Source organism: Halictus rubicundus, chromosome 13, assembly GCF_050948215.1.
Source record: "Halictus rubicundus isolate RS-2024b chromosome 13, iyHalRubi1_principal, whole genome shotgun sequence".
NCBI lineage: Eukaryota > Metazoa > Arthropoda > Insecta > Hymenoptera > Halictidae > Halictus > Halictus rubicundus.
Window position 1 is genome coordinate 688,188 of NC_135161.1, and position 20,036 is coordinate 708,223.

General features: G+C 42.8%; 1 protein-coding gene across 2 annotated transcripts in view; it reads left to right on the forward strand.

The window, feature by feature from the left end:
* Positions 1–20,036, forward strand: part of LOC143360360 (uncharacterized) — a 277,601-nt gene that overhangs the window by 96,773 nt on the left and 160,792 nt on the right. For both annotated transcript variants that reach the window (XM_076799127.1, XM_076799128.1), the window contains exons 2-3: positions 10,660–10,898; positions 11,674–12,627. In XM_076799127.1, coding sequence (XP_076655242.1) covers positions 10,660–10,898; positions 11,674–12,627 — 1,193 coding nt within the window. The remainder of the gene's footprint in view (positions 1–10,659; positions 10,899–11,673; positions 12,628–20,036) is intronic.

Sequence of the window (20,036 nt, forward strand, 5' to 3'; positions counted from 1 at the left end):
GGACTCTGCGGCTCACGCGCGCCTCCACTCGGCCTACTGGAGCGTCTCCGGCGCCCCTGACGGTCACCGACGCCGGTCGCTTCGGCAGGCGCAGGGCCTGTACGAGGGTCTCGGAGACAAACGTCGCCTCCGACCCTTGGTCGAGGAGTGCCCTTACAGCGCGTGTCTCCCCGTCCCGCGTTTCAACCCGTACGATCGCGGTGGCGAGCAGTACGGCGGGGGAGTCGCTTCCCGGGGCGCGCGCTGAACAGCTGAGGAGCGCGGCGGAAGCGTCCGCGCGGGTGCTCTCTTCCTTTGCTCGGATCGTACCCGCTTCGTTCATCGCGGGGGCGGTTGAGGGCTGGTGTAAGGACGAGTGGTGCGACCGACCGCATTGTGCGCAACGGGACGCTGAGGGGCAGTTACTCGCCGAGTGGTCAGAGCGGAGGCAGTTGTAACAGCAACCGCGGAGCCGCACGAACTCCCTCTTCTGCGCCGGGGACATGCCCCTGAAGACCGGGCACCGGAACAGCAGGTGGTCCTTGCTGCACTTGGGGCACTGTGCCTTTGCCGCTCTGGCGGTCGCGACCGCGTGGGACCGGACGGGGTGGGCTTCACTCACGAACGCGTGACCTTCCCCCTCGCCGTATCGCTCGTCGTCGGCGAGGTGTATGCCCTCGAGGGCTCGGATGCGCGCCTCGAGGAACTCCTCCAGCTCGCGGTAGGTCGGGGGGTCACGCGACGCTCCGAGGGAGAGCTCCCACTCCTGGCGCGATTTTCTATCTAAGTTTCGGACCGCGAGCTGCACGAGCAGATCGTCCCAGTGCTCGACAGGGCAACCCAGATTGCCGAGCTGGGCCAGGGCTTCCGCGTTGCGGTCCCGCAACCGGGCGAGACCTTCTCCGCCTTCGCCGTCCAGCGGCGCGTAGTGCAGGAGCTCCCCCACGAGTGACCCGACAACTATGCGCTTGTTGTCGAAGCGGGACTGGACAGCTCGCCACGCCGGGGTGAAATTCGCTGCGGTCACCTGGACGCGCGCGATCACGGACGCGGCCTTCCCTACCAACGCGGCCTTCAGGTGGTACAACCGCTGCACGTCGTCAAGGGCGGGGTTCTTGACGACCAGGGACGCGAAGAGGTCGCTGAAGGTCGGCCACGCGGAGTAACGTCCGTCGAACTTCGGGATCTCGATTCGCGGGAGTTTCGTCCCTTTCGGCGAGCTCGCAGCGGTTTCGCAGGCGGGGGGCGCGGGTGACGAGGTCTCCTCCGGGACCTTTACAGATTCAACAAACTCACAAAAGAAGTCGCTCGCCTTCTCGAACGTCTCCTCTGCCTGGTCGAAATGTCCCTCCCGGAAGTACGGCCTGGTCTCCCGGTCCAGCGCTGTGGCCTTGAGGTCCAGCCGAAGGTGGACCCGTTCGCAGCGCTCCCACTCAGCACGCAGGCGACGCAGGCGCTCCTCCGCTGTTGCCTTCGAGAAGTTGTCCTTCCCCAACTTCTTGTGATTTGGGAGGATCCTCGTGATGCCCCGGACGACGAGCTCCTGCTCCTTGCGTAGCTCCTCCATCTCGGCGTGGGCGGCTGATACGGCACTGGGCAGCAGGTGGTGTCAGCCGTCGGCGGCTGGCTCGGATGAAGATCCGAGGGAACGAGCTGGTAACCCACGAAGTTGCAGCCGTCGATCTCCTGGTGATCGACGCGGGGAAACAGAGTTCCTTTTCTCTCGCACGTCACCGTATCCGGCTCGAAGGACCAAATGTTCCGTCGTTCTGGACGGGAATTGCCGGTGTAACGGAGGGACGTGCACGAAAGAAACAGTCACTTACGCAACACAACACAAACCATGTATTTAACTATTTACAGCGTATGTACAGTTCGCGGAGGGGCGAGGGTACTGGTGTACTCGGCGTGCTTTCGGCCGCAGCGTGAATCGCGTGGAGGGATCGCGATACTTGGCCGTTCGAGAGTTGCGTTCGTAAAAGTGCTTAGGCGCGCTTCGGTTCGCGAGAGAATTACAGCTCGAATTCGAAGTGCGCGTCGGTGCGCGGGGTGTATATCACCCGGGCCTTCCCGACGGGGGAAGGGTGTCGCGGGGTAGCGTTGCCGAACGGTTCGGCGGTAACCGTCTTCTCGAGGCGCGACCTCTGTTCGAATTCGCCCGGTGCGGGCGAACGTTGGCGTACGCGCTCGCTTGTTTGGGGACCGTGGCGGTCCTTACGGTCGCGCGGTCGTTGCTTCCGTTTCTCTGTCGGGCTCAGCTGACGGTTGAGCCCGAACAATCTATTTCATAAGAACGCAGAGTTGAATATCGGGTATTGCGATAACTCGTTAGCCCGAAGATGTCTGATTTTTTCGGAACCCGTCCGATGACGTCGGATTACGGGCCGCCTGAAATTCTCGGGTCTCTCTGACGCTCGACGTGTCTGGTGTGTCGAACACCCGACTAGAGCCTGCTCGACTTTTTGCGGCCCGACCCGAACTCGAATATTGCGCGGCCCGCGCATACCTATTCATTACACAAATAAATATCGTCGGAATTATGTCATACTTGATATCATTTTCATTAGAATGCCACAAATATGTTGGTGAAAAACCTATAAACAAATTATGAAAAGTAAATAAGTTTTGTTATCGGATTAGTAGTGGTCTTCTGGTCTCACACCGATATACCCGACTTGTATTATGTTTACATCCTTCGGCGATCGAGGCCCTCCTTTGTTACGTTCGGCAATGGATCAGTGAATATACAGGGTGAGTCACCTAACTTTTCACCTCAAATATCTTTGTTGATATCAAAGATTCATTAATTGCTCGAGGACAAAGATGAAAGGTAAAATGGGGTTCACACGACACAAAAAGAAATGTTTGTTTTTATGTCATTTTTTTAGGGATATCAAGGTCACCTTTATTTTTCTAAACGGAACCACCCTTTTTCAAACTCCTACAAGGATAGTCTCTTTCATTACAACGTCAGTGACTATAATTACTCAAGGTCATTCAAGGTCACGGACAGAGAAAACGTATAAGATTTAAGGTATCAGAACAGAATACTTAATCCAGACCTAACCCAGAACTCTCTTTTTAAACAACCACGATGATAGTCCTTTTCATTAGGAATTCAGTGACTATAAGTACTCAAGGTCATTCAGGGTCACACGCAGAGGAAACGTATAAGATTTAAAATATAAGAGTAGAATACCTGTATTTCATGAATGTTCAAAATTATACATTTTTATAAACAGACTGAAGGAATGTCGAACTCTGACAAGTATAATACATCCGAGGTGATATTCGTACATGCTGTGATGATACGCTAATGCATATTTTCAACTGTTGTTGGAGCACTCATCAGAACGCTATCTTTTAGCAAAAATAATCTTTTTAAATTTTATACTGTTACGTATGAAGACGTTCTCCACGTTTATTTCGATTAGAATTTCTAAGCTCTTTTCTGAGAACGAAAAGCGTCCCAACAGGCCCCTTTTATTAACGAAAGATACTGTATGCCTTCTTTATATCAAAATCTCTAGACACTCCCTTCTGACATCCGTTAATCAATATTCTGATAGGAAATTGCCCGGATAACCTTCATTAACCCCTTTCAACGAAAATCTAGCTGAGGCCTGCTCTTCATTAGAAGTGACAAAAAATGTGACTGTGACCCTACGCGACATTAAATCTTAAACAGAGTACCCCTTTCATTTTCAAGGTATATAAACCCGTTCATTTTCATCCTCTTTGGTTCAGTTGAGAAGCGGTTCAGTCGAGATTAAGACGCGGTTCAGTACTCGTGCAGTCACGTCGCGTCAAGTCTAGTGAGATCGGGTTAAAGTCCCTTTCGAATCAATTCGTAACCTTATAGATTCCGTTAGTTCGGTATATATTCTATTTGGCATTCAACAATCGCTCTCCGACCCCGCATTGCCAGTGCGTCAACACCGTGCATCATAGGTAACAAATTCTCAAATTGTACATTCACTCGCGACACAAACAACAACATTTGTAATTATCTTAAATCAGAATATATTTGTCTTGTTTGTTAACTCGCGTAATCTACAACCCTTAATTATTGCCTAATATCCTAATCTAATAATTGAACGTTCCCACATGATACAATCTTACCGCTCGGATTGTATCAATTAAATTATATATAAGTTACGAGGCTTACTAATCTTAAATTCAAATCAACGAAGATTTCTCCAACCTAGTGGCTCCCCGATTTCGCATTGGGTGCGTCCACGAAAACTATACCATCCTAGCGGATCCCTGATTTCGCATTGGGTTCTTCCGTATCCTAGCAGCTCCCTGGTTTCGCTATCAGGTGCGTCTGTGAGTTACCCACCTTCCTTTCAAATCGGGTTCGCCGCGTGTCTCTCCTAGTGACTCCCCGATTTCGCATTGGGTGCGTTCGCGAAATTTCATCGTCCTAGTAGCTCCTCGGTTTCGCATCGGATGCGTCTGCGTTTGACTCCAATCTCCCAGAGGTTCCCTGATTTCGCATCATGTGTGTCCTCGACGTCAACTATCCTAGCGGCTCCCTGGTTTCGCATTGGGTGCGTCCGCGTACCTAACTAACAAATTGAAACCATATTCCTGGGTGTTGAATAATTAACAGAGTTTGCTTCCAAAGCAAGAAAGAATATTTATTAATAAGAAAAACTAAGTATAAGTGTTACTAGCCGGTGCTGTCAACTCAGCAACCGTTTCGCTCGCAGTGCTCGTACAGAACTGAGCTACGCACTTCTGTTCGGCAGAAGTCAGTAACAGAGAAATTTTACCTGCCAGCTTTTTGGGAAAAACCAGCCGTTACTTGGATAACTGACGGTGGAGGGTAAGACCGTTTTTTATGGCACTGACCCTCATAATTGCCGGAACGTCATCGGACGCACGTAACGGTCAACAGGGTTTTTCCAGGATAGAAGCGGAGAAAACTACAATGAAGTAGAGAGCGTCTTCAATGAATTCAAAATATAACCTAATGGTTCATGCAAGAACCCAACACTCCCACTTATTTTGATGCGCTCATTATATTTAATTTCTCACGCAAAAAGAAAACTGCTGCTTAGCTAGGGGTTTTGTAAAAATGTCAGCTAATTGTTGCTTCGATTGGACATAGATAATTTCAATTTCTTTGCGGTTTAGTACATCGCGAACAAAATGAAAACGCACGTCAATATGCTTAGATCGCTTATGATACTCGGAATTAGTTGCTATTTTGATAGTCGATTGATTGTCTACAAAAATCGGAATCGAATCGCATGATATGCCTAACTCTTTCAGCATCTGACGCAGCCAGATGGCTTCCTTTGTTCCGTGTGTTAGAGCGATGTACTCAGCCTCCGCTGTTGACAAAGATACAATTGGTTGCCGTTGGCTAGACCAGCAGATTGGCCCGCCATTTAATAAAAATACAAAGCCGCTTCGCGATCTACGTGTCTCTAAACATCCGGCATAATCTGCATCGGTAAACCCACAAATTCCGGTGCTCCCACTGTTTCCAAAAATAATGCCGAGATTACGTGTACCTATCAAATATCTAATAATTCTTTTAACCGCTTGCCAATGCTCTTGGGAGAAAGAATTTAGAAATTGACTCGCGTAGTTCACCGCGTACCCTATATCTGGGCGACACACTCTAGCAGCAAATAGAAGCGAACCAACCGCTTCGCGATAAGGTACGCGTTCATCCGTCTCACATGCATTCATTTTCTTGCTTAACTGCAGTCCGGGTTCCGCAGGAACGGTTACTGGGTAAGCTTCATTCATGCAGAATTTACTAACAATTTTATCGATATAATTAGATTGGCTAATTTTAATTGTACGATTTGGTCGATCACGCTTGATCTCCATGCCCACGAATTCATTCGCTAAGTCTGTGGTTATATTGAAAAAAGTTTTCAGGTAACGCAGTACCTCATCAATCGCACACTGACTTTGAGAAATGACTAAACCGTCATCTACATAAAGCGCTAAATAAACTTTGCACTGTCTCACTACACCGATAAAGACGCACTTGTCACTCGAGAGGTTCTTGAAGCTGAAGTTTTTCAGGAACCCGACAAATTTCTCGTTCCAGCAACGCGGGGACTGCTTCAGGCCGTAAAGACTTTTTCGTAATTTGCAGACCAGGTCGCTGTTGTCTTTGCTGGCGTAGCCTTCAGGTAGCTGCAAATAAATCTCTTCTTCTAAACTGCCGTAAAGAAACGCTGTCTTTACATCGAACTTCGCGATTTCAAGATCTTCTTTTGCCGCAATTGCTAATAGTATGCGGATAGATTCGTACCGAACGACAGGTGCAAAGGTTTCGAAGTAATCGATCCCTTTTCGTTGAGAAAACCCTTTTGCTACGAGTCGCGCTTTATATCTGCTTCTGTTATCAGTTGCGTTACGTTTTATGGCAAAAACCCACTTGCATCCGATTGTGCTTTTGCCTCTAGGCAGCTTGACTACACTCCATGTGTGGTTTTCTTCAAGTGCTTTAAATTCTTCTTGCACAGCTTCTTTCCATTTTGCTGCATCTGTGCTGCTCATAGCTTCGGTATAGGACATTGGTACGGTGTCCGCAATATATAATACAGGAGCTCCGTAGCGATCTATGACATTCAATTTAGTCCTATCGCGAAGTCGCCGCTCTTGAGGTTCATCTGGAAGATCGGTTTGCTGCTGCCGTTCGCCACTAGGTCTGTCTTCTCTCACTTCATCAACAGCTTGTTGATCGGGAGCTGCGACATCAATAGCTGGTTGATGATCGGCTTCGTCATCGATGATCTGAATGTCGCGTTCTTCTGGCAGGCCAAATTCAATTTGGTGGTGGTAGACACGGTCTCCTTGTTGCTCTGAGTGGCTAGTGCTCCTTTCATTAAAATCTACGTCGCTGCTTACATAGATTTTTCGCGAATCTTTGTCCCAAAGTCTGTAGTTGGTCGACTCACCATTGTAGCCAACAACAATCATCTTCTTGCTCTTAGGATCAAACTTCTTTCGCTTCTCCTTTGGTATGTTCAGGTACGCATCTGTACCAAACACGCGCAGGTGTTTTATTTCTGGCTTCCGAGAAAACCATTTTTCGAAAGGAGTCATAGTTTCTCTCTGCTTCAGGATGACACGATTCAGCACGTAACAGGCACTATTAATTGCTTCTGGCCATAGTTCGAGATCTACACTGCTGCTAATAAGCATAGTTCTCGCACTTTCGACGATGGTCCGTATTTCGCGCTCTGCTCTACCATTCTGCTCATGTATGTAGGGAGATGAGAATTCGTGAATAATGCCATGATTTTCCACATGCTTACGGAATTCTTCCGAGGTGTACTCGCGGCCGTTGTCTGAACGCAGCACTTTGATGTTGTTCCCTGTCTGAGTATGCACAAATTTTTCAAAATCTAAGAATTTTTCGAATACTTCCGTTTTCCTTCTACAAAAATACATTTTTCTGAAACTTGTACACTCGTCTTTGAACAGCAAAAAATATTTTGAACCGCGAGGGGATTCGACGTTGATTGGTCCACAGACATCGGTGTGAATTTTTTCGCCCGGCTTGAAATTACTCTCACGTTTCACGGTTTTATGCGACTTACGGGTTTGCTTGCCCATAATGCATGCTTCACATTGAAAATCTTCAATCTTTTCGAGCGCAAAATCTCTATCACTTAACACTTTGCTGGTATTAAGTACAGCCTGTATATTTATATGTCCCATTCGCTCATGCCAGAGCTTTAGCATGCTGTGCTTGGGTTCGGCGATATTGCACTGCGCAGGCACTTTCACTTCAAACAACATTTTGAAAAGTCCACCATGTCGCACGCCGCGAGATGTTAATCTACCGTCTTTATCGCGCACTTCGCAATAATCTTCATAAGCGTGAAAAGAGAACTTTTTGTCATTAATTGTGGCTATTGAAAATAAGTTCCTTCGCAGCTGTGGCACTAGCAGCACGTTTCGTAGTGCTCTTTCGATGATCTTTCCATTCACTTCTTCACTAACGATGACAGTGCCTGTTCCTGTTACAGGCAGAATCTTGTCGTCGGCTATTTTCACATGGCGAGCTTCAATTGAGGAATTAAATGAGACGAAGAAATCCTTCCTATACGTCATGTGCATGCTTGCACCTGAGTCAGCTAGCCAAATATCTTCATCATTGCTGGTTGTTTTAGAATAAAACGCGCTTACATCACTGATGTATCCAGATTCTACTGAGAAAGGTTTTGGCTGTGCATTACCGACATTCTTGTTTGGACACTCTCGCGCCCAGTGTCCTTTTTCCTTGCAGATGGCACACTTCGTTCTTTTCGATGTGAGCTTGTGCTTTAAGTGCTTGGACTTCAAGTGCTAGAGAAGACAGCTTGTCTTCTACTTCACACAGACGCTTACTTTCGTAGAGTATTCTGTTTACCAGCGTTTCCTTCGTCTTTTCTGCCTTGGGGGTGCTTTGCCAGGCCATAAGAAACGGCGAAAATCTCGGCGGCAGGCTTTTCAATAATTTTGTCATCACTGCTTGTTCGGATGGCTTGTCATCTGCATCTAAGAGCTTCTTGCAGATACACTCAAAATCTTCGATTCTTTGAGCAACATCTTCTCCTTCGTTCATATTAAAAGCGTAAAACTGCTCCCACGCATTATGCTTTGCGTCGTCACTTGCAGTCCCGAATCGCTGTTCGAGCTTTTTCCAGACTTCTTGTGGAGTTGTGCAATTAATCAAATAGGGATGTAGCTTCATCTCTACGGAACCGACTATAATGCTCATTGCTTTTAACGAGCTAGTCTTCCATTTCTTCCAATCGACAGGCTTTGTCGATTTATCTGGTTCTGCTTCATGGCCATCCACATAGCCTGCGAGATCGGCGGATCCCAAGGCGATGTTCACGCCGAATTTCCACATAGCATAATTTTCTCCGTTAAGCTTAACGAACTTAAACTCTTCCATTATAAAGAGATTGCTATATGCTGCACTTGTAGAAATTCACGAACACGACACGACACGACACTTACTTACACTTATACGCGATACCTAGCTTGGTCTTGTTTTTCTATTTAAACAAAATAAATACTGTTGCGCAGTGGAAGCGTGCTGGGCCCATAACCTGTTGAATAATTAACAGAGTTTGCTTCCAAAGCAAGAAAGAATATTTATTAATAAGAAAAACTAAGTATAAGTGTTACTAGCCGGTGCTGTCAACTCAGCAACCGTTTCGCTCGCAGTGCTCGTACAGAACTGAGCTACGCACTTCTGTTCGGCAGAAGTCAGTAACAGAGAAATTTTACCTGCCAGCTTTTTGGGAAAAACCAGCCGTTACTTGGATAACTGACGGTGGAGGGTAAGACCGTTTTTTATGGCACTGACCCTCATAATTGCCGGAACGTCATCGGACGCACGTAACGGTCAACAGGGTTTTTCCAGGATAGAAGCGGAGAAAATATATTTTCATAATGAATTCAAAATATAACCTAATGGTTCATGCAAGAACCCAACACTGGGGTAACAACCCCTCGCCGACCTCTCGCGTTGCTCGCAGTCCTGGCTCGTAACAATACGTTTCCTCTGTCTGTGACCTTGAATGACCTTGAGTAATTATAGTCATTTAATTCCTAATGAAAGGATTCTCATCGTAGGGTGTTTAAAAAGAGATGGTCCCGTTTTAAAAAATGAAGGTGACCTTGATATTGAGCCCCATTTTACCATTCAACTTTGTCCTCAAGACATTTAATGTATCTTTGAAAACAACAAAGGTATTCGAGGTAAAAACGTGTAACAGACCTGGCTGCGCCAGGCCTGTTCCGAGCCGAACACGGCCGACGGATACCGAGATCCGCCGGCACCCGCGAGCGCCCCTGCGATCCCCGCACCACCGTACCGATCTTGGCGGGAACCGGAACCCGCCATGAGGAAATACCGTCGCGCCGGATACAGGACGACGCCGGAAAAGTCGGCCGCAAACCGTACCGCACCGCACCCCCTCGCCTAGAAGACGAGAGAGACGAGCCGGAAAACGGCCTCTTCGGTTCTCCGCCGTCATAGCGATAAGACGTACTTTCCCGATCCGATCTCTAGCCGCCGATACCGACCGCCCGATCACGACCGGAATCGTCCTTCGCGACGCCGAGAAGCCGCACGTAAGCTACGACTCGCGAGAGTATATTTTACCCGCGGAAATTGTAACCGCGAGTGTGCCGAAATTTCTGCGCGACCCGCGAGTCCAGAATACGCCGCTGCGTACGGCCATGACCCCGCCGTGATACGACACGCGCGCGAGACGCGAATCGCGACCGCCGATCACCGAGATGCGAAGCCGGGACAGTGACGAACACTTGAGAAACTCGTGCCGTTAATCTCCCGTTCCCGACCGCCCGTATCCTGCCGTAACCCTCGCGTTATCCCGCCGCGAACCTTGGCACGGCGAGCCAAATCCGGCCGCGAGGAACCGTTGTACGAGATCCGCCGGGAAACGGACTCGTTACAAACGTTAGGTGATTCATCTTGTATAAGAGTATTTCCTGTCCGGACCCGTGTTTTGGACATTAATCGAGTAGATGCTGTACTACAACATATTTCCATTAGAACGAAATCGTCGATGGTGAGATGAAAATGTGATCGATTTGGCATGGAATGACCCAATTATCTTTTTGCACGCTTTGCACGGGGTTGAATTGGTCTTATCATGACGTTGTCGTGTTCTTTTTCAGACTGTGATATCGCTTCGCTCTGCTCTGGACTCCTCGCGAGAAGAGCTGCGTCGTCTTAAGGAGAGCGTCGGTGATTTTTCTGGTGAGAGCTACGTTGATGTCATTGAGAGGCTCGCTCTTGAGAATCACGTCCTTAGGCGAAAAATCCTAAGCAGGAACAGTGAGTTTTCTATTGATGCTGCCACAAGCCCGCCGCCCCAGTCCCATCCTTCACCATTCGCAGTAGAGGACAACAAAGAGTAAGTCTTGAAATATGTCTTCGTGAGTAATTAAAGAGCTTGTTCGCGGGTTTCATATGCCTGTTACGATGGAACATTTGCGTTTCTATGGTAATAAATAACATATATCGTAGCTGGATTCGTTGCTGTTTCGGATTTGTTAATTTTAGTTCTATGGTTCGAATACTAACTAGATTGTTCAGTAAAAAACGAGTTAAAGTGCAAATAAGTACGAAGCAATACGGAGTAATAAGTACGGAGTAATAAATATTCATTTCGTAAAGATTGTAATAAACTTAAGCTACATTTTCTTTTTATTTAGAGTTTGGAAACTTTTGCAAGAGCGTAACGACAAACTTTAGTTTTATGCAAACTTTCCAAATTGGCCAGTAAAAGTTTACAATCTCATAAACAATATTTTCGGGTTTGTTAAATCGTTTGTTTCTATGTCGAACGTTTCCAGGAACTTTTTGATGAATGATAGTATCTGAAACCTCCATGGAAAAGTTCGTTGTTGTAAGAGCATGTATGTAGCCTTGAAAAATTAAAGTTAAAGACTACTCGCAGTAAACGCAATGGCATATACACGCATAAATACACGTGTAAATACTCGGCGACGTTAGTTCACAATTCGCTGCCCACGACTAGGCGGAGTTTTTTCATGACACCGCTTGATAGTGTTGTGTTAATTAAAAGGAACGCGACTGTCCCCGACACGCCTATTACTAACACCGTGTACTACATACAACACGCGGCCATATTCTCGCTGTGATTCTCACCCTGCAATTGGTATCAGTCTACCAGAGGAAACAGGCATATCTATGGACGCGTTAAGAGACAGAGTGGTCACCGACGATCTGCCGGAGTCATCTAGACAGGTCATCCGAAGCGGCAAAAGCGACGGAAACAACGGCGACAAACGTTTCTCATCGCAGACTCTGGTAGTCGGAAAAGCGTGCAAGGATCAGGAAGGATCATCCTCTGGGGACTCGAAGCACGGAATGGCGAAGGATAACGTAGAAACCGTTCATCAGGTTCAAACTCGAATATCCGAGGTCGCTTCGGATGAGGTAACTGGTGCAAACGAGGCTGTTTCTGTTTCGATCGATAAACAATTTAAGGATACCGAGGAACAAGATCCGACCGAGGTACAAGCTGACCGTTTGGAAGTACCTGATAAAGATCTGGAAGATCTCAGCTTAAAATCGGTCTCAGATGGCGACAACTCGGTATTTAGTGACAATCCAGACACGCAGATGACGCAACAGCATCAGCGAGAGAACCGGACTCTCGATCAGCCTAAAGCCAACGATCAGTCAGAGAACGAGTCCGAGGAACTCGATGACATTGAGCTGATATTTACAACAGACGACACGTGCCGCGATCTTGGCTTGCAAGAGGATCTTGTTTCGATCACGGAGACGGAGTCCTGGCAACAGACTGCCACCACTGGGCAACCTGTTCTCTTGAAATATACCAAGTCCGCCGAGGGAGAATCATTAGTCTGCAACGGTGAGAAAACTAGTTCCGTTGAGGAAGCTGTTTCCTCCCAGAGCTCCAGTATCGACCGTGAGGAGAGCGTTGACAGATTCGACGAAAGCTCCACTACCAGATTAAACAAAATGTGGTCACAGTGCTCGGTACTTGTCGAAACTGATATCAGCAAATGCGGCGTCGTCGAGGAACCTGAACATCCTATCAGACACGCGGTCAGGAGGAACACTTTGGCTGCGCCTCCCACCGCTTACAGGTAATGATCATGTTTTAGTACTAAACGATAGACTTACAAGTACAGTGAATTCTCGATATATGTCAACAACACAGGTCTTGCCAGCGTTGTGTTTCGTCCAGGAGACATAGCCGAGCCGTGTTATGTTTACACTCCTCGGCGTCCGAGGCATCTCGAGCTTCGTGGCCCCTCACGGGGTATACTTCGCAATAGTAGTGGGGATAATTCCGCGACGTTTATCATCCAGGCCTTGGCGACATATATAGAGGAATCACTGTATTGATTTTTCTTTTACGCGTGCTCGTACGTACTTTCTACTTCTGACGCTCTCAGTTTTGATGTACCGAGAAATACCGCACCCGTGTTGCTGATCCACGGAAATGTCCAACATACAGTACATACATACATACGTACTGTATGGTAAAACGTACTTTACGAGGTCTTGCTTGAACTACATAATTCGCACCGTGGTACGATGTAAAATGAGTTCTGCAGCTTCGAGTCACTCGATTACACAGTCCAACAAAACAAAACTTTTTTCGTGACCTGGAATAACTGTTGGGTGATTCTTATAGACTTCGTCATTCTAAAATCAAGTCCGAAAGCAGAATTGCTCTACCACGCAACGTTTTCGAAAAACATTGGTTTTTGTAAAAATGCATGATTTTGATAAAAAATTACGTGTTAGGCAAAAACTGAACATATATCCAATTATATTTTGATGTATTTCCTAATACTTGTAAGTGGTTGTTAAAGTTTGAAAAAGAGCTGACGCGAGTACTTTATACGCCCTATTTTTGAATTTATGTGAAAAATCCTTTATCTAGCAGGAATTTACTATACAGGAATGCATTCTACAGACACTTCCGGCAGAGAAACCATTCACGAAAAGTATTTGGTTCCCTTAGTATATGAGCAGGTTAAGAAAATATTCATTGACAGCTTGTGCGCGACGCGTTCATGCCACACGGCCATTGCAACCTTTTCTCGATTCGCTAGGGTCGTCGCTATGCGTAGTCGACATTGGTACAAGTCAAACATGTCTTTGCTTACTATGCTTAATTAGATATATACATTCTTTTTGTCTTTTTGGGCGCCAATCATTACACAAAATTATAAAAATACGAGTTATATTCACATTTCACTGTGGCAATGCTTAATAACGAAAATTATATAAAAAAAACTTACCTATTTCTGATGTAAACAAATTTAACACTGTTTCCACTTTGCTTGACGCTTGTACATGGTATCCCGATTTTCAATAATAAGCGCCCAACAGTAATCAGCAAGCATCGCACATAAGTCTTTTCTTTGGTAACGTTTTTCCATTGTTGAAATATCTTGATGAGAGATTAATGCAGGAATTATATTCCTTGTTTTGATTTTAAAACAATTTCGTCATAAATATAAGAAAAACAATTCTCGGAAATGATAAAACTCGTTGCATCGGCGAAAGAGCCCATGTCTCTTCGATTTTAAGTGACTCCTCTATTTTAGAATAGGGCCAAGAGTCACAAACGGAAAAATCTCCGCTCGTAACAAACGTAGAAACGAAATGCGTCGTATGACTGGGCCGTGTCGGAAGCGCTGGGGAATAGTGTCGTAGATGGGGAAGGTAGAGTGGAGAGACAAGTCTTAATCTGCTGGCTCTGTTTTTCGCCCGTATCTTTAACCGCTTATCACACAAGTAATTATGACCGTAACTATGTTGTGCTTGGTGTTATTTTAATTAGAAAACCGAGATGACTGCGATGGGAAAAGTTTCATTGAAAAGTTTGAAAAAAATTGTGGTATACGAGCATGTTCATCGAACAGTGCAGAACTCTGATACAAAAGAATTAATGTCATTAGAACACTTATTCTAATTATTTTTACAAGTTACACAATCGTGGAAATTAATTTTTAACCGTTCAATTCACACAAGAAGAACGTGAGTGTCGAAATTCAGGTTACGATAAACTATGGAAAACGATCAAAGAATTGAAAATACCACTATCTAAATGTTAGTAATCCATTCTTTCTAAATTTTTTAAATAAAGGAACAGACATTCTGATTTTTAGTTTCAGTTTTATGAAATACTTAATAACGATGCGTACAAAAATGGTTTGAGGTAACTTGATGCCCTTATTGTACTTGAGCTCTCAATTAAATAACACATCACACTATTGTAGTACATATTTACCTAACAAGCAATTAAAATGCAATATGTTGCCACTTCAATTCGTCTTGATGAATTTTTCAGTATGTACACAACTAGCATAGATCTACAAAACGCATATTTTCAATTTTCATTACGGGCTCAAATAAAGAAGTTTTAAAAAGTGCCTTTTTCATTTTTTCATGTAATTCTTACCAATAGCAATTTTATTAAAATCTGTTTTCCACCTCACATATTATTATTATCTGTGTTATTGAATCAATACTTCGAAGAGCTCAGGGCAACAAACGGTTAGCTCGATTTCGACGTGCCTGTAAAAGAACAAATTTTTTCGATAGTTCGGTGCAACAAATGGTCATATCATGAGACGTTTGTGACTGTTTGTTGCCCCGAACGAGAAGAAATTCTCCCATAAATTTATTGTTATTCCTACAGATACGTTCACAGCAACAAACGGTTAACTATTTAAACTTTTCATTTATTGACTAAAAACATTAAAAAACAATTTGCGATATATTTATTCTAATGAACAGAATTTTATATTGTACTCAACATAATTTCATAACTAGAAATTTTTTTTACAAGAAGTTATGTATGTATATTTATTACTGTCATCTTCACAGCCACGATTCAGTTTTCGTCACAAATCTTAACGTACCGATGACATGTATTTAGTAGTAATGCTATTGAATACATTTTATTCCGTTTTTAAATAAAAAATATTTGTCAATAAGCTTTACCTTGTATAGAAAAAAAATCTCTTCGTTTGGACGTTTCATTCGAATCTTATCGGTTTCTTCTGGTCGCTCACTTTTATCATTTTCATCATTATCTCGACTATTGAAATAAAATTAATATAATTAATCAATAAAAAGTAGCACGCGACATTTTTCGCTTGTATAAGACCTACAATGTACGTATCTTGTACGACTTTATTTTCGATGGCATGAAAATCTTTAAATATCTTCAGTCTCTCTTCATCTGTAAACTATAACATTGTTGTTTGCATTCAGAAGGATCGCCGATTTGCCTTGCTGGTTTTTCTTTATTACGCACAGTAATATAACTTTGTCCTTCTAATTTGCTTTCTTTCTTTTGTTTCCTGACCAATTCTGTCGATTTCGTTTTCTTTCTCTTACTTTGGCACTGTTATCAACACATTCACCGTCGTTTTCCATTTTTCACGAATATAGTCCGACCGCTTTTATGTGCTGTACTCGTATGACTATCTTTATTTGTCACCTTTATTTGGTCACCTTACAGGTAACTGTTTGTTGCTCCAAATGTTTACAGGCGCTCTAACTGTTTGTTGCACCGAACGATTAGAAAATCTAAGTGGGTAGTCATGCCTACATCGAGCTGACCGTTTGCTGCCCCGAACTCTTCCATTGCTAAAAACAAGCTAACACGTCTTTCGTGGGCCACTGTATATTCATTGGGACTTTTTTCATTTAGTTGACAATTAACTACTATCTACGTATCTACACAAGAGAATTTTGAACGCTTTCTCTTATGATCCTGAAAATAATTCTGCTCCGAAGAGCACACAGAGTAATTTTACGTAAACATTCATTTGTACAGCTACTATTATCAAACCACGAAAAATTTGATTTATATTGAATTTTTTAGCTAGGTATGCCCGTTTAATGTTAAAAGTTTAAGTAAGCATGCATTGAAGAATGTGCTTGGAATTGTGGCAGTGATTTCATAGGTATTTTACTTGGAATTTGATTGTTCTTCATTGAATGTTTATATTCTTTTGATTAGTCGTATAAATATAATTTTCATTCCTTTTGATTGCGGTTTCTTGTTTGTAATAAATACATTCGTAGGAGATTAACTTGTATGTAATGTTAAAATACAGGTGAAGATCCTTGACATTGTAAAATATTAGTAGATATTGTCTAATCGAGTTGCAAGAAATGTTCACAGTACTGCATCCGCAAAGACAGTTTAATTGAAAGCTCAGTACTTAACAGCAACGTTAACAAAAACGTTATTGCACACTTCCTTCTTTAGTATATTCTGACTCACCATATGTGATTAGTCTTAACGAGTGACATATGTATACGCATGTAAATGAAGTGTCTCCATAATTACATTTTCTGTTCATTGTGCACACTAGGGTGGACCTTAGCTATACCTGGTGAAATTTTTTTTGCGAGATTTTTTCACGCCTCCCCCTAAAATTGTGCCACTGGGTAAGAAAATAATTCCTGGAAAAGATGAAGTTGATCGGATAAGGGGAAGACGTGGTACATTGACGTTGAAGTTGCGAAAAACCTAATATTTCATAGGAATGGGAATATTCGAAGGAAAGATTTTTCATCATGATTAAACGTTCTTCTTGTGTAAAAATATTGACTATAATAGTACCAGAATGTAATATTTTCAATATAACTATTAACTAACTAACTATTAACTAATTATCATATTTTTGTAAGTATATGTGTTACATTTTACGTACTTTATTGAAAGTACCAATTCTTTTAGTTGCATTGTTATACTAATTTAAAAAATAGAGAAATTAACGTTCATCATAAATATGTTATATTTAATTTGAGCATAATATTTTTAACTGGGTGTGGTGAATATTACACCATATAAAGGCGAACAAGAGAAAATAAAGGTATTGAGTTTAAATACTTTTTAATACATGCAAGGCAACAATTCTAAAGACATTTTACAAATTTTTCATTAATGTAGACTTTTTTGCGTCGGGATAGCGCTTTCTATAGTCTAATACAGTTTGTATTGTAAATTGCCATCTTCATTTCGCGATAGTACATCGTTAAATTCTTACATAAGTTTGACTCCTCGTTCTGCCGAATCGTCAACTACAGCTAAATTATTTACTATATTTAAGCCTACGTTATAACTGGGATCACTTTTCCATTCTGGGGGTTCCTTATTTATAAAATCTAGGAAAATTGAAAATCTTTTAAAAAAATTTTATGGTTTTTTTAGAAATAAAGGCTGCAATATTGCTACCAACGTACCCATTTCCATCATTTGAATTACTATTTACCAATCTTTTTATATCACTATCACTAACGGTATTTGGAGATATAATCATTTGTTGTTTTATATGATGCGAAATATTGGGGTCAAAAAAAGCTAGTGTTACGCGACTGAGATAAATTTCTTTAAAATCTCATGGTTAAAATCTCGTTGTGGAGCTTCTGCAACAATTGGAGCTTGGATGCTTTTAAAGACAATTAACTGATAAAAATATAAATCTGACGTATTCCATTTTCTTCATCCTTTGATAATGTAAATTGATCTCTAAATAAAAATATTTTTAAAGAATGAAGGGTGTCCCAAAATGACCTGACATTTCAATTTATTAATAAAACGTATTTTTTTTTTTTTTAGTATGAACGTTTTTATTTTACAATAACGTACAAACATGGAGGTTATGTGTGGAACACAATATCTGATAAATGGCCGCCTCGTCTCTGTTTGCAAACGTTCACATTTTGACCAAATTTTGCGATAACAGTTGGCATAATTTGCGGTCTAATTTCAGTAATGCTGCGTCCAATTGCTTCCTTGAGCTCCGGAATGGTCTGTGGATCATTGGCATACACTTTTCCTTTCAGAAAGCCCTAAAGAAAAAAGTTCAATGGCGTCAAATCGCACGATCTTGATGGCCAATTCACATCGCCGCGGCGGATTTCTTTTTAAAAACGGACTTTTCGAACCGTTTCTGCAAAGTCCACCATTTTCGTAGTGCATTTTCACAATTTCTATGCGTTGCTTGATCGTGTAATTCTTCATGACTAAACCTCAATACTTCCTGATGCCAGTTGTCAAAGATTAGTGCGGCACAAAATAATGGCGCGCAATTTAAAATATCAGGTCATTTTGGGACACCCTTTATATAGCCTTTGCCATTCATTGTGCATGACGAAATGCTCCTGGTACTCGAAAAGAAAACAAGAAACTTACGATAGTCTCGCGTAGTTGTTTCACTTCCAAATTGTAGGATGCAACCTGTATAACTTCGGATGCGCAAAAACACCCCGCAAAACTAATAACAATTAAGAACCGGACGCGTCGTTATCACCGGTATTATGCTCCGCGGAAACGGACTTGTTAGCGGAAAGGTGGCGGACAGAAATTCGACAGGCCAATCAATGTGAAATAATCTTAGTTCGTACAAAGTTGTGCCACGTCTACCCGCCGTCCAATCGATTTAAAATTTTATATGTATCATTTTTTCATGAAAAGGCACAAATGTAGGGGGCGACGTGTCCGTGAAAAATAAGGTCTTATTTTTGACTCTTGGATTTTTTACGGTACCCTTAGGATTGTTCTAATTAATAAAAAAAAAAAGTTTGAGCTCGATCGGATAACGGGAAAACGCGCCCCTGGGACCTAAAACATTAAAATAATTAATTAAATGCTCATAAAATTGTTTTTCTCGAATATCTTCTAAATCGGGGCTCGCAATTGTTGACACAAGACGGCCGATTTTCGAAAGCTACGCCTCCTCGACCCGGCCACGCGCCGCGCCGCACAGTGGTGCCAAATGGCCAAAAAGCAGCAACAAATCTGTAAAAACGAAACTATCCAACGAATTTGTGTGAAAATTTGTGGAGAGATTGACACAGGTACAGCGCTTATTTGGCAAAAAAAAATTTTGTAAAAAGTTGATAACATTAAGTAATATGGGCTAATCGAAAATCTCTGTTTTCTGCCCATTTTTTATTTATGGAAGCATACAACAAATCCTTTAATAGATTTTGGTCTGGAACTAATAGTTTTGGCAACGTGTAATATTGGTCTAACTTTGTGTAAAAAATCATGAGACCCTTCGAGACCCTTTCGCCACAATTTAAGTTTAAATATCAACTTTCAGAATTTCCTACAGTGAATCGTGCGGACGTTACGATTATTTGATGTTCCAGGTGAAATTTTTTAGGAAAATTTCTAAATAATAAAGAAAAATGTGAAGTGCATATGATTTATTAATTTTTTCTGTATAAAAAAATATTTAATAACAATTTTTTTATCTTAGATAAATTATTTTTATAGCGTTCGTTGTAGCACTACCAAAAAATACCTGTTGCATTTTTTCGACAGTGGTCCAGTGAACGAAAACTTTGTTTATTTAACATAAAAAATTGTTATTAAATATTTTTTTATATGTATGAATGTTACATTTTTTTAATTATTTGATATGTATCCCTTAAAAATTTCACCTGAAACATCAAATAGTCGTGACATCCGCGCGATTCATTCTTGGAAATTCTGAAAGTTGATATT